Raw genomic sequence first — 16,060 nt, forward strand, 5'->3', positions numbered from 1 at the left:
ACTACAGTAACTGCTGGTTGAGGGAATGCAGCATCAGTTTGGTATTGATTAGGTATCAGAGAATCAGAGAGAGACAAGAGCATCAAAGAAAGAAGAAGGATGAATATTACGAATACCTCAACCATGAAAAAATATTGTCTGTGCCCTGTTATTAGACACCAATTGCTTTAGTCCTTAATCAAGGAATACACTGATTCTCAGGTGTCCAGTGAGGCCTGAATGACAAATGAAGCTTTTCTTCTGGCTATTCATATTAGCACTCCCATGTGGGTTCTCTGATGTCTAACAGGAGCTGGGATTGTACTGCAACATTACCACAGTTGAATTCAAAAGCCAACAGAAACCAGGTTTCACTAATTCCAGTGCACATTATATATTGTTCTCCTGAACATACAAGTTTCCTGTGTGGATAACTATTTAAATATGTGGAGACCTAGCAAAGATGAAAACTATTTTCTATATACAATTCTCTGCTGTGTTAAGAAGAGAGTTTTTGCACCACCTCTATGAATAAAAGCAGAAAAGTTGAGACCGCAATGTTAAAACACTGGATCATGTAATCAGATTTTGTTAGGATGGAATTTGGGATCCAAAAGAGTTCTGGGGGTTTTGCAATAGGTGATGATGTCTTACCTTCTGATGTGCTTATAGTTACAATAGGGCTCATAAGCTCAAGACCTTCATTCCCATCTGAGTTCACAGCACGAGCCGCACACTGGACACGAGAACCGGCTTGAAAGTAAATGGAGTCAAGCGTAATCATCTTGGAGGAAGTGAAGAAGGTATCAAAGTCAACCTCTTTCATGGGGCTAGTCACACCATCAGGACCAGTGGGTGCACTTACAAGCCACCGGTATTGTGTCAGAGTATTATTGATGTTCTCACTGGCACATATAGAACCAGTCTTGTCAAAGTCTTCATATTTAGGATTACAAGCCTGCAGAACAAGGCAGATGTGTCAACAATTTATTTGCTTCATGGCAAAGGAATTTTAATTTATCAAGAGTTACAAAACTCAACAACATGGAACTGACAACCCCAGTAAATCTCTTAAGAAATAACCTTATTTTGACAGTGACACTTTTAGTACTGTTATGGTAGATTAAAAGGCAAGTCTAATTATGCTTATTGAAATAAAAGTATTATTTTAAATTATGGTTTATGGGCACAAACTACACTCCCACATGCTACTTTAACTTGAATTTCACTCTTTGACATAATTCTGCAAATACACTTTGCACTTCAAGATTTCTTAAGTTTTTTTATTTAGGAGAACCATTCAACATATGATAACATTCCTGTGCATAAGGAATGGTGTGAGAAACAAACTGAACATGCAGATGGACCAAAACCTTCTTCAATGCATATGAATATTCATGCAAACCTTTCAGTTGTAAAACTACAATGAAAGAAGCCTGTAGTACTTCAACAAGCTACTCATTTTTCAGTCTGGACACTCATTGAAAACAATGGCTTATCTGTTATCTCCAGTGATTTTAACTCTGAAAATTAAGACAAGATAATGCACGAAATAGTAAGGTCATGCAATCACAGACATATTGTGAGTATCAAATAGTTCTTAGTGATGAACAAGTGAAACATCTTTCTATGCTTTTTGTTCTTCTGAAAATTGATACATTATCCAGACAGACTAGCTCTTAGGATAGTTCTAGCTTGAACTCATGCGTGACTCACAACAATTTGATTGATCCTGAGCATCTAAAATCCACTGAACAAAATCCATATACTGATTTTGTTCCATCTTTCCACAGAGATACTCACTGTGATGCAGATGACAGGATATCCAGCTATGGGACTGGTTCTGTCTTTGGCTCTAGAAGTATCATCATATATCAAAAGGGATGCAACTTGAGGGACAGAGGGAAAGGTGACATCTGCCATGCTGTTCATTTCTTCAATGTAAACAATGGCCTTGGCTGTCTGACAATGAAAAGGCAGAAACAGTTCTTTGAACGTTTAAATAAACAAGGGGATTCAAGCTGGACCTTGGCAAGAATATGCCTAGCCTCTGAAACATTGTCCCAAAATAAGTTCAAAACCTCAACTGGATGAGCTATTGAGAAAGGGTTGAGGCACTGGAAAGTATTGCAGACTACAAAAGCAAGAGCTAAAATGATTTTTTTTCTTTTCAGAACACTGAAGATACCATACCCTTTAACATTGTGTCCCAGCTTTCCTGAATCACTTCAGTAGTCTGGTAGAACCCTAATGTGCACTCTATGCTTTAATGTCTGGTGGAAATGGGGTGTTTGTCATCAGAAAAGGCTGTGTCTCTGCTGTCTGGCTACCTGGAGTCACACTATATATGGTGTGATACTGATGAAGTGGACAAAGAGTTTGAAGGACATTTTATGCAGAATCAGAGTAATATAATGATTAAATTAAAAGTATGTATGATATAATGCTAAATAGCAAGAATGTGCGGCTGTTTCATTTCACACAGCAAGAACAATATTAACATGGTTTTGACAGCAGAAGTTACGGCATAGAGGTTACATTGCATTGCCAGAGAGTGTTTCAAGATGATATCAGCTTTTAGGACTGATTCTATGAGGAGAATATGTCTGGAATGGATATCTTAAAGACTTCGTCTCTTGTTGTCTCTATAACCCCATGAACATTACTGCCTTGGCAACAAACTGGTTTGGGTAGGTGCTACTGTGCCAGCTGGGATGATCCTTTTTGTCTTTTAAGATAAAGCTGAGATGGTGTGTATAAACCGTAAAAGAAGAGTAAAGCTATGAGCTAGAAAGCAAGAAGGTCTGTTTACCAGATTTTGTTGTTGAGGACTTTGCATGAGTTTGTTACCTGTATTTCTGCGACCATGTTCTCATCAGGCTTCAGGTGAACAGTGAAGGCTTCTCTCATCTCCCTTACTCCATCAAAGAGAACTTCAATCTCTACAAAGTGCTGTGTTTCACCCTCCTTAAACTCAATTTCTAAAAACATAATGGGACACTTAAAAATAAATCTGTTGTTCGTAAAAAGCTGCAATTCTAGGCCCAGCCATGAGAGATGGCAGTTAATACTCACTTTTCAAATTACAGTTGTTCATACATTTAGTTTAACCTATTTGCTGCTAAAAATAATGAATTGCAGTGGACACACGTGAAAATCACTGAAAATGAGGCATTATCATCATCAAAAGAGCTGTGCTAAATCTAAGATTTAGTCTAACAGAATTTAGTATTTTGAAAATGATTTGGGACTAATTATTACATTAAAGTTGGTAACATATGTGAAATAAAAAGTATTGTCTGGTCTTACTCAAATAAAATGCATTCGAATACAATGGTGTATACCAAAAATAAGGCACAAAGCTAGAGTTACAAAGAATACTGTATTTTGAAAAGCATTGTCTCTGAAAAAACCTCAAGGTCGTGGCAGATAAAAAGTTCAGTCTTAGCTGACTGTATTGGGTTTGTGTGGCAAGGTTTTGGTGGGGGGACTGCAGGGGTGGCTTCTGTGAGAAGATGCCAGAAGCTCCCCCCATGTCTGGTAGAGTCCATGCCAGATGGCTCCAAGACGGACCCAACACTGGCCAAGGCTGAGCCCATTAGCAACAGTGGTAGCACCTCTGTGATAACATATGTAATAAGGGGAAAAAAACTTCTGCGCAATTGCAGCTGGAAGAGAGGAGTGAGAAAACGTGAGAGAAACAACTCTGCGGACACCAAGGTCAGTGTAGAAGAAGGGGGAGGAGGCGCTCCAGACGCCAGAGCAGAGTTTCCCCGGCAGCCCGTTGTGAAGCAGGTTTAGAAGAAAGAAATTTCATAGCGCTACAGACTCTATTAGTCATTCACTAAACCATGTGGGTGGGCTATTAATGGAAAGAAGTTTATCAGCTAAGAAATTTCTCATTCTGTTTCACAACTTCTCTCCTTATTCACTAGTAGTGAGGAGCAGCTGGCAGTGAATTGCAGAGATACAGAAAGGAAGCTTAATTTTTATGAAAGTACAAAAATAAACAGAAATAGATATTAATTCCTACATAGAGCAAAAGTCCTTAGTTTAATGAATTGCCTGAGAAACAACTACACAGTCATATCCTATGAGTAAATGCTTCTGCAGAGTAATTTACGCTTTGCAAATGTTACTAAGGTGTCACATTTCTTCCACAGTTACTTGAGCTACAGATGCTTTCAAAGGAGTCACAATTCCTTTGTAAATATATTCACTGATATCTAGTATTCCAAGAGCAATTTGACTGTTGCATACCACATGGGATCATGTCCATACTGAGTTTGAATAGCAAACAGTATTAATGGATGTGGTTGTAAAGTATTCTATTAATAAAGTTACTTCATTTTTCAAACATTGTGTTACAGTCATGAATAAAAACAAATAGTAGGATGTGATAATCATCTGAATGATCCTACCTTCTGATATAGGGTGATAGTCTTCTCCAGAAGTAGCAGATCCATCCTTTGTATGAACTCTCACAACAGAAACCTTGGAAGTGTCTCCCAGACGAAGCACTGGTATTTTTACAACTGCTACTTGTCTTGTGTCCTTTGGTTCACTCACACTAAATTTGGTCTCACCAAACTTAATAATAGCCTCTGTAATTAGAAGAAAAATGTTTTTAGAGCACACAAATGGGCTTCCAAAAGCCAATAACAACAAAATAATTTCTTACTGTCTGCATCATCCCGAATCTTTATCAGCGTCTCATTTTGTTCACCAAGAGAGGCACCAAAGGAAGAATCACTTCTTGGAGTGCCAAGAACCAGACGTAGTTCTTCCTCTTCTTCATGGAAGGTATCATCCATAAGCACCAGTGTGCAAGGCTTCTCAGTTTCACCTGTAATCATTCCGAAGGTAATATCATGCAGAACTTAGGTGTTCTTTGCTCTATTACAGCACTTCTCTCCAAGCTCAAGGAACCACAGGCTGCTTCTGGTGGCCAAGGCATCCACCTTGACACCATATAAGTTAATGAGTAATGACAATAGTGAAGGCAAAATTAGCAACCATTACTCTTCTATGGAAACTCATTAAGGTGGAATCCTCCATTTTGGGACTTCTCTAAGACAAGTTTCTATTTGGCATATCCACTTCACACGTATTGTTCCTTTTGTTTTACCTTAGAATAAAATACTCTTTCTCAGTGACCTCTCCCACAGTGTGAATTTTAAAAATAAATACTTGCACAAGGAAGAAGAGTAATAGAAACTTTCACTAATACTAATGGTCATTTTGTCCTGGAGTTTTTTATTTCAACTGTCTTTTGATTGGACACTCTCCAACTGTATGAACCTTCACTTATATTATTCCATTTGATTTTAATGTCTTTTAAACTCCCACTGATTCCAAGTGACGGTGAATATTGCCTTAAATATGCTTTGAAGTTGCAAAATGCTCAGTTTGAGCACTCACAGATCAATGTGTCCAGACTTACTACATGTTCAGAGACTCTGGGAAAAAAGGCCTTGTTTTAGGCAGCAATAGTTATAAGTGGTGTGCAAGAGTGTCTGGGTCCCAGTCTTATCATGAGAATGACTCCTACATCCCTGACAAAAGGAACAACAGAGGATATGAGAGAGATTAAGTCAATTTACAGTATTTTCTCATCATTATACATGCATATATGATCAAGACTCTTCAAGATGAAGAACCAGACCAGGATGTTGACTGTGTTCATTTTCTGAGGGTTTTTTTTTCCGCCTATAGAAAATAAAGTATCCATTAGGAGGAGAAAAAAAATAATCAAAATACTCATCCTGTTCATTGTTACACAGGAACTGTGAAAACTGTACTGAAACTGCTGCATACTAAACATGCCTAAGAAGCTTATGGAAACAAGATATGATCCTAGAAGGCCTCTTTCCTACTTGTCTTCATAGAGAAATGGTAGAGCGACACTCAAAAAAAGAGGAAAGTCACTTCCCAAAGGGCACAGATCCAGTTGGACTCTCCTTCCCAGTTGCACAGAAGTAATGGCAAAGGTATAGACTACGTGACAGCACTAAAATCTGAGGTCAGCTCTATATAAAGAAATATGAATGGTGTCATGTCTGTGATAAGGACATATCAAGGATTTCATGCTGATGACAGAACTTCTTTAGGGCTTATAAAAATTATTATGTGTGTGTAAACTTAAGAGAGTAAAAGACTAAACTGTCTTCTGCACAAATAGAAAGAATCAGGCAATATTATTTCAAGGTAGTAACATCTGTATTTCATCTCTGATGGAAGATATTAAGTACCTGATATTGGTGAACTGTCTTAGGAAAGCCGTGGTGGGAAAAAAAAATCAAACAGAAATTAGAGGGCTATATCCCTATTGAAAGATCTATTACTCATTTCAGTGCAAGTCAAAACTATCTACCAGAAGTCTGCTTAACAAAGAGCAGAGTTTCTGAAGTGTCCTTTCTGACAGCAGGTCTGTACTTCTGTTACTGTGTTATGCTAAACCTGCTTTTGCTATCAAAAAGATTCTGGCACTGAGGCTGAACCTATATGAAGATATGTCCCTTTGGTTCCTACTGATTATCCCTCCAGGTCAGAAGTGAAGTGAAAAGAGACAACATAATTTCTGTGCACTCTGCCCATTGCGTACGGAAAAAGCTTGATTTTCCAGAGTGGTCTTTTTGCCGCTACTTTATGAGAAGACACAAATAAAACAAAACAAAACAAACAAACAAAGCAAAGCAAAACAAAACATGGTAGACTAAAGGCTTCTAAAATAGGATCAAGAGCTTACCAGGAAGAAATGTGATGATGGAACTGTCAGTATTAGGACGTTCTTCAAAGTCCATCATTACCTGAGCTGAACCTTGCCTTGTATAGCATCTCACAGTGGATGTGTATTGGATATCCCCACTCCTATATATCATTGCAGAAATCTGTCCATCATTTTCATTGCCTGTATATACAGATTCTTTAAACTGCATCTTAGGCACTGGGCAAAAAAACATAAAAAGCATGTGTAAAGTATAATTGCAAAAGTTATCATATCTTTTCTCCAAGACTTCAAATTTAGTTATGCTACATTGCTCCAGATGTAAAACATAAGCAGCCAGACAGCAAATGACTTAACACATCATCTGTAGCTGAAATGTGTAGATTCACTGGCTTTGGTGTGATTCAAAAGGACATGTGGTATTTGTGCATTGCAGTCACCCATCTCCTGCATAAATGTGCAAAGGTAAAAAAAGTTATTACTCACAATCAGACACTGAGTCATTAATGAAGATGGTGGCCTTGCTGGGTTCTCCAAGGGCAGCATTCATGGGCATCCTTAGCACAAGCTCAAACTTCTCAGTTCCCTCTAACACTGGCTGTCCAAGGTCATCCAGAATTACCACACGGAACGTCTGCATATTGACTCCGGGGGAAAAATCCAAATTACGACTGATGCCTACATAATCTACTCCAGCTACCAATGGAAAAAAAAATTAATAAATAGCATTACATGTAATGAAAAATAAAAATATATATCATTAGGCAGTTAATTGTAGGTAAACCTATTTTTTCTTTAAATATAATATTGAATTTTGCCAAATTCTGGCAGTCAGGTAAAGCAAAAATATCTTTTGACCATCTAAGCTGGACTATACAATAAAACAAGTCAATACTAAGACACTTCTGTTTACCGATTCAAGTCACAAATTGGGGCTGATTCTGTTCTGTTGTAAACCAACAGTTATTCCACTAAAACTAATAAAGTTTGTTTTAAGAGAGAAATGAAAGCAAGCAAAAAGCTTTGAGAGACACTCTGGAGCAAAGTCTTTTGGAAAGAAATTTCATATTATTCTGTAACAAAGATGGAAGTTTTGAGGCTAACGTAAAAAGGGAAGGAGAAAATGCCAGTGAGCTGACTGTAAGGAAGAACTGCTGTTCAGAGGAGTTGTGTAAAACAGAATGAATGAAAATCAAAAGAATCAAACTCTGCTCAGACCATGTCAGGTGAGGTCTGGCACCTTAATGTTAAAGACAGACTGATTTGGGTTTGGTTTGCTTTTATATTTTGTTTTGTTTTAAGCAAGGCAAGCCAATCCATAACAAATGAGAAGAAAGCAAACAAAAAAAGATACTGAAACATGACACTCTATCCCAGAACCAAAGCATTAAAGGCATCTCAGACTTTAGTGAAGGACTGAGTTTTAATGATCATTTTTAGGGATAAGAAGCAGCAGAGCTGTTGAAACAAAGCTTTGGGGGAAACAGTTTCACTGAAATTGAAATAAGGTTCGGAATTCTGTGACTTTGACAAAATTAGCAAGATTAAAGGCCCATCAGATGGGCAGTTGCCTAGTGTCCCTGAGCTAAGCCACTAAAGCAGAATGCCAGGACTGGCAGCTCAGCACAGCAGATCCATTGCTGCACTGTGTAAGACCAAGAACAGGTTCATGGCTTTACAGGCAGCCAGCCATATCAGAACTTTCAGGCTGTGATCAACAGACTAGAGAACACAAGAACTTTGCCATTCCCAGTTTTGAATTCTAGAGGTCCTGGCACAATGAATTAAGATTCTTACTGTAAGGATTTTTTTTTCCCCCAGAAATAAAATAACTTAAATATTCAGGATGAGATAAAGACATCAGATCATATAAAGCAAGTTCAGAAATGAATATTTTTTTTTTCCAGGCTTCATAATTTTCTTTTTAATGAGAAATATTCTATTTATCTTATATATTCTGTATGATAGGATATATATAGGATGTTTAGATATTCCTGAAATAACAGTAAAGTTTTACACAATTTTGCCTCACTGAAAATTAGTTGAGAAGATAAACTCTACTGTCCAGTTACGCTCAGGATAAGAATCTAAGTAAGATAATTTTTATGCTGTCTGTGCATGAATGTCTTATTTTTAAACATTGTGGTTTGTGAAAAAAAAAGAAGAGTACACTAACACATGATTCTGCAGACAAAGGTTCTGTCAAAGCATCACTGAATCACACGGCTGTAGCAATCCTCTAGCTGAATGGGATAGTAGGTAATTTGTCATTGCCTACAGTAAAAATAAGAGGAGCAAACTCTGCAGGCCCAGAATATGCTGTTGAGGCAGTTATCAACTGCATTTGTGGGACAGTGTTTTATATGAGGATTTGAAGGCATTTCTCTTAGTGCTGTACTTCACAGTTGCTCCTACTCCTGTTTCAAGAGAAATTCTGTAACTACTTAATTTGTTCTAAGAAGAAAGATCTGCTAAGAGACATATAAATTTCATCTTATGTAGTTGAATCTACATCAAGACCAAATGTCCTAGCCTTTGTTGTTGAGATGTATTATGACTCTAGAGCAAAACAGTAACTTACCCTCTGCAGTTCCTGGTTCAGATTTACGAGACCTCACTGTTACAGAGCCAGCTTTAGACAGATCAGTTCCAGTCCTCCAGACACGTACCTCAATATAGCCAGCACTCTCATCAACATAGTATTCATCATTTCCAAAGTAGAATGCTGGTTCTGGTGAAAGAGAAATAATGTCCATAAATGTTTCTTTACCTTATGTTGAAGGTAACAAGAGAGCATAAAATCCACATTGGACAATGGAGAGCACTTCACTCTTCTCAGTAAGTGAAATAAAGCTTTTTTTTAAGGTTTAGAATTTTTCTAGGTATTTTTGGCTTCTTTACAAGTATTGGTTTGCCTGTTTTGGGATAGCAATTGTTGTATCAGCACTGTGCTCTTTTTCTTGCCTGCTACATTTTCAACTTTTTGTGTCAGCAGGTATGAATCTGTGTGCAAAACCAAATGTGTTATCTCATTAAACTTATTTGAGCTGAGTCCTGTGCACAAGCCAGAAAATTCCTTGCATTTTTCACTTTGGTGCAAACAGATAAAGGTGAATATAGATAATGAAACCTTAACCTGAATGTTCTCACAGATTCCTGTTGCTAAAAGCAGACTGGAATATGATCTATAACTGGAGCTGCTTTTGGAAATTTTTTCCAGCTAACCAAAGGGGCAAATACTTAATTTTAGTTCCCCCGCATGTAGCATTTAAAACAAAATCAATCTTACTTCATGTAAACTGGAATGTGAATAGTCTTTTATCTTAATATTTAAGTTCCACAGTTTATAAGAAAGAAGAACAAAAAGCAAAGGAGGTTAAGTGTTATCCCACTTAACAGACATATTGTTTATTCTCATTTTTTCCTCCCTTTTTCAGTTTTTCTAGCCACAGCAGTTTCACAAAATAAACAGGCTTAAAAACATAGCCCAGCTTCATCCTGGATGTATATCAGTTCCCCTTTTCTACCCCGTTCATTCCTGTTTCAAACATGTAAGAGTAAGCACGCACAGCCAGTGCCCGAGTTTTCCCACTGCACAGAAGTCATACCTACCTTCCCCAACGGTTGGGATGTAATCTGAAGACCTACACGAATTCTCTTTGCATTTTATCACAGCTTTTTTTATGTTGCCTAGTAAGAATTTATTGTAGTCATGAGGTTACAATATCACAAATGTGCTTGAAAATACCATACAGCATATGGCCAACATGAATTACGTTAACAAAGATCATAGCAATTAATCAGTGGCACTATGAATACTTCCCCTTCATCAAGCATAGAAAGAAATAAAAAAATCGAAGGAAATGACTGGAAAAGTTTATTAAGGTTCTACAGAGCTATGCCTAGCATACAGAAAAATGAACTACTTAACCAAAGGAGTAGACTTTTTAATTGTAAGTAGAAGTTGGGTCTATCATTTCCATGATTCAGACAAGTTTTCTTAAGATTATGTGTATGTTGCGAAACCTATGACTTTTATTACGATAGAACAAATGTTTTGGAATTGCAGAACCTGCTTTGGACTACAACTGAGCTCAATAAAGCCAAATATTGTGAGGACATTGTATTTTGAAGGTTTTGGAGAGGCTTGTAGGATAACCAGGCAGACAAAATACCTATGCTTTTCCAAAGTACTTGAGGACAATCTGACTGACTACACCATGTATAGCAACAATCTCCTCTGTGGTAGATTGCTTATTTATTTTTATCGAAATATGGACAATATAAAATAGGAATTTAATTAAAACTAATCAGAAGTAATATAAAGTAACTACTCAGTTATCACTAAGCCAAAACTTCATCTGAGAAGGCAGCAATTAACAAGTATTTTGGAACTGCAGGCAAGAGTTAAATTGGAAGCTTTGGAGAAAAGAATTTTCTCTTTTGCTTTCAAGATTTTTCCTGTATTTTACAACTTATTAAGAACCAACCAACCAACCAAGCCCCCTTAATATTCCACATTAGTGAAACAAACGCAGCTGCCTCTCTACTTATATGCTAAAACTAAAATCATGCAACACTGTGTATTTAAATGTGTGTGTGTTTGCGTGCACAGACACATCAATCTTACATTATTTGCCTATAGGGACTGGGTTGTCAGTAGTTGCATTTATATTTGTGACTGTGAAGCTCTTATCTGAAACATTTTTAATAGGTGAAGACATATACTATCTAAACCTTTTTGTATAACTACTATTAACTTTGATGAGATTTCTACTTAGAGGGATACTGCAGAACTGGATATTAGATCTGCGAAGAAATGCGCCATTTCAGACATACAATGATCTAACATTCTCAAGATGGACAAAGACTCATCCAGCCTCTAGAGGTTAAAAATACAGAATGCCTACTAAGACCAAATGGTTATGAATGTGCCAACAGTTAGATAAAGGCAGTTAAAAATATTATCAAATCTAATACATGTCATTTCTTAAACATGTATTCTTAAAGTTTAGCACACTTGCACAAGACTAATCTCATTCTTACAATCCTGTTCTTGCTATATTAATGTCCAAGTAGTTCCGGAATTAGATCTGGACTTGGCTGCACCTCATTTTAAGCACTTAAGTGAGAGGTACTCACATTCACAGCCCGCTTGCTCTCAGTCTGCAGACAAAGAGAGGCCGCTCCAGGAGGTTTCCCAGCATAATGAGCATACAGCAGAGGTGGAATGGCTCACTCTCCGCAGTGAGAAAAAACAGATCTGGAAGCATTCCCTTCTATTCACTGACTACACAGGGAACTTAGATGATCTGACTTAAACTAGGTGGAAGATATAAAAGAAAATACTGTTCCTTTCTTATACTGTTATCCTAATGTTTGCTTTAGTGCTGATGAAGAAGAATCCTCATACACTGTTTGTTCTTGTAGTCACAGCCAAACATAAAATTGCCTAAACCCTCAGTTAGCTTGCTTTGTATTCCAGAGTGAATTTTTCACACTTTTTGAGGCATGTATCTTCAATGAAAGACACATTCTGCATGGTTACCCATCCTAGGAAACAAATCCTTACAAATGTTTTGTAAGTTCATTTCCTGTAAGCTGTGTTAGTAGCTCCCCAGGGGAAGTAGCAAAGCCAAGCTACTAACAGGGAAAGCATTGTCTTTCTCAGGTCATGGCTGGAAAACACTCTGCTCAATAACTGCAGGCTCACTTACAGTAGATCTTTAATCTAGTAATCACTCTGAAGAGAGACCACTGCAAATTTAATGGTTCCTTTTACAGAACTAAGAGGAAGTTTTTTTGTTCAGACACACAGATTTCACTGGCATGAAGTTACAATAATCAGAGGAGAAAGGTTAGGAGCTTTAGTCCCAGGTTTCTTGGCACAGAAATGAAACCTTTGTCTTGCTTTTGTACTTACACAGTCATGAGCGTATATCAACTACAGCACTAGTCAGTCATCAAGCAGGAAAACACAGTTCTCATGCTGTTAGAAATAGTTCTGTCTTTGAACATATATCAGAAAATCAATGTGATAGTACAAAAATATTTATTTCCAAGGTGGCTTTTGTTTTTAAAATGATATCCTTACAATCTGCTTTAGAGGGACATGGCAAAAGATTAGGTTGGTTGTAAGGTATGCAAGGTGCCACAATCAGTTTGGGTTGCCAGTGCAAATAATATGAAAGGCAGGATAGTTAGGACAAACACAAAAGAACAGACTCTTCTGTGCTAACACCTTGATAAGCCTTAATACTAAAGTGATTTTCAGTGATATATGGTTCCAGTGAGAGAGACAGATATACGTATATATTCTCAGGAGGAGAGAAATAATAGAAGAAAACAGACCTGCCACTCTAACATATTTAGATATGGGAACTAGGAGAAGCAGTCATTACAACTGAACTCATGGTTGATCTTTTCTAGTGGTGTTAAACCATTTATTGCTCAAAGCTTTTGCCTTCATTCTTTCCATGCACAGTACAAACAAGGCTATGGCGTGAACACTATGAGTTGCCAGAGCTACCAGAGCTAGATTGTGGTAATGGGGAAGGTGCAAAACAGTGCTTTGTAAGCCAACTATCCTGTTCTGGTACAGTCTAAACATGCTAGTGCAATGCTGAGTCCAAAGTAATGAGCCCTGACGGTTGACACAGCTAATTAGCTTGGACATAACAACAAACATGGCCAGATTTCCTCTGGACCTATTCTGGCTCACACCCAGACAACGTATATGTCCCTACACAATCCTTACTTGCATTTCATTATCACAGCTAGCATTAAATGACTGAGCTGCTGAGTCTGTAACCCAAGAGACTCCACCCATCTGAATGTGAAGTGGGTGAGTTGTAGGTAGACCAGTTAAGAACAAGATTTCCATTAAATTTGAGAAGGAATGGGCATTTACTGTTTAATAGCAGTAGAAGTCAACTTCTGTAATCTCCCTCATATATGCATGTTAATGGAAGCAAAAGAAAAGCTCAGAAAAACTGTCCATTACAAAAAGTTTATATTGTGATACTATAAAAGAGAACTTTAACATCTGAAACTAGGTAGCACCATTCTACAGCTATTTACACATACTTTAAACTATGCAAGCAACTGAGCTGGCATTTAGCACAATGAATTTAATTTGCCAAGTCATTTATTTTTGATGAATGATGTAGAAATAGGGGTCAAGATTACAGTCAGAGCTCAGTTCTGGAGCAGGTATCTATTGTGCAAATGCCAATAGCTTTTTATTTGATGTGGTCAAAACAGGTTACTTTTCAAATTCATGTGTTGTAATCTTAACAGCTTTCATCTTAACACTGGTGTGATAACTTTTCCAATCAAAAAGTAAATTCACCTCAGAATCAAAATTACTAGTTGCAGCCAAACTGCCACACACATTATCTCAAGCAAATAATGTCTGAATTTCTACTTGTCTCAACAGCCCATTTCTGTCTAGCAACTTACAGTGATTTTTTTAAAGGATAATGCCAACATTATAACAGGTAAAAGGACAGACACAAATTAATTCAACCTTTACCAAATCCAGTTCTATTTTGTAAGAAAAACACACATTTTTTTAAATCTACAAAGGCAATGCCATACATTGACTGGACTGGTTCATCACTGAATTACTCTCATTTTACACAACTTATCCTCATAATTTCAGTAGAGTAACACAGTGTGAATTGAGATCAGTAACTATGAACAACATTATTATATGATTCACTTTTAATTAATTTATGATACCTACTAATTCAGTATAGACCTTTACATTTTAACTCATTCTTTATGATAAAATGCATCCATGCTTCAGTTTCTCTATACACAGTACCATCACAAGCAGCACTTGCCTAGCAGGCTTGGAATCCACATCTAACCTCTCTGCTACATGAGTAAGTACAGCTCAAATGTGAGCAAAGTAGCACAGTAAAGGCAGCAGACTAGAGCCCTAGCTGCAAGACTGAGAACAGCAGTAAGATGGCTACAGTGATACCCCATCTCTGGTCAGCTACTCCTTCCTTCTTGTCAGTCACATCCCTGCTGCAAGGACAACCTGCAGCATACTTTGCAGCCTGAAGAACTGAACTAATGGTGATTTTGCTTAATGTCAGGTTGCAATTTATAATGGTTCAGTAATAACTAGATGAGCTACAGGGTATGCCTGAACCACAGAGAGTAAAGACATCTGAGTGCATGAAGCCATGATGTAGCTCAACTCATTCAATATGTGTGCCTTTAAAATGAAGATTATTTTTCCAACAATTAATTCACTATTATGTACAAGATGGTAATGAACAGTCTTAAGTTGTCTCCCAGCTATAACTGGCATTTTCAGGAGAAAGGTTAATGTGTGAGGTTGACAATTATAAGTGACCTTCTCTTGAAAGCAATTCATTTACCTTTGTTGGATTGCTGAGAAACATCGTTACCTTTCCAAAATATCAAATTCATATATATGTGAACTAACATATACATGAAAATATTTATTTGTAGTATTGTTATGATCCTTACACACATCCTCAGGATGTAACCTACAGACCTTGATATTACTGAACTATCACAGGTGTCAGAGGAGCTTTTCCTATGCTGAGAGTCTGAGGATCCTATGCTGAGAGTCTGAGGATAGGGCCAAAAGATTTTTCCTGTTACATCAAGCTTCAATCACCTGCCCAACATATTCCATAATCCAGATAATTGTCTCATATACCAATGTAAATAAAAATATAAAGACTAATAGCTGAAGAAACAAACACTTTGGAATTTGGGGACACACCTAAATATGATGGTATTGCCTGAAGCAACCATCTGACTTTCACATACCTTTTTCCTACTGGCTAGACCTCCCACAGAGCATGAAACCAACTCAGAATCTTCTACATGTTCTATTTTTTTTAAAAAAATAGATTATTTTTATGTAAAAGGCCCAGGAAATGGCATCAGTAACAAATTCTCAATGAACTGATGAAACAGAGGCAGGCAGATAAATGGGAAGGCTTGGCAGTAGTATTTAAATATACCACACACAAGGTACCTCACAAGGAGGCCAAGTATATAGGAGCTCACAGTCAGTGATTCATACATGAGATAACAAATGAGGACTCCTACAAACAGAATTGGTAGGAGAAGCTGAGCAGCATTTTAGAAATCAGGCTACATAAAGATATAGCATTTGGCCATTTCTAAATATGTTTTTCACATTTTAATTGAGTAATTATTTTACTACTGGGCCTTGCAGAAAAAGCTGTCTGTAGAAAGGGTCTGAGTGTAATAAGTATATTTGCAAAAACAAAGATCTTCTGAGAAGAGTATTTTCAGTTTTTCTCTTCCAAATCATGTTACTCACACATACACTCATAT

General features: G+C 37.2%; 1 protein-coding gene across 1 annotated transcript in view; it reads right to left on the minus strand.

Moving 5' to 3' along the window:
* FREM2 (FRAS1 related extracellular matrix 2) overlaps positions 1 to 16,060 on the minus strand; it is a 147,074-nt gene that overhangs the window by 30,580 nt on the left and 100,434 nt on the right. Inside the window, exons 7-14 of the mRNA XM_074815803.1 lie at positions 9,288 to 9,437; positions 7,193 to 7,402; positions 6,728 to 6,925; positions 4,661 to 4,825; positions 4,401 to 4,583; positions 2,830 to 2,960; positions 1,783 to 1,941; positions 634 to 937 (exon numbers count right to left, since the gene is read on the minus strand). Coding sequence (XP_074671904.1) covers positions 634 to 937; positions 1,783 to 1,941; positions 2,830 to 2,960; positions 4,401 to 4,583; positions 4,661 to 4,825; positions 6,728 to 6,925; positions 7,193 to 7,402; positions 9,288 to 9,437 — 1,500 coding nt within the window. The remainder of the gene's footprint in view (positions 1 to 633; positions 938 to 1,782; positions 1,942 to 2,829; positions 2,961 to 4,400; positions 4,584 to 4,660; positions 4,826 to 6,727; positions 6,926 to 7,192; positions 7,403 to 9,287; positions 9,438 to 16,060) is intronic.

Source organism: Strix aluco, chromosome 2 (genome assembly GCF_031877795.1).
Source record: "Strix aluco isolate bStrAlu1 chromosome 2, bStrAlu1.hap1, whole genome shotgun sequence".
Lineage (NCBI taxonomy): Eukaryota > Metazoa > Chordata > Aves > Strigiformes > Strigidae > Strix > Strix aluco.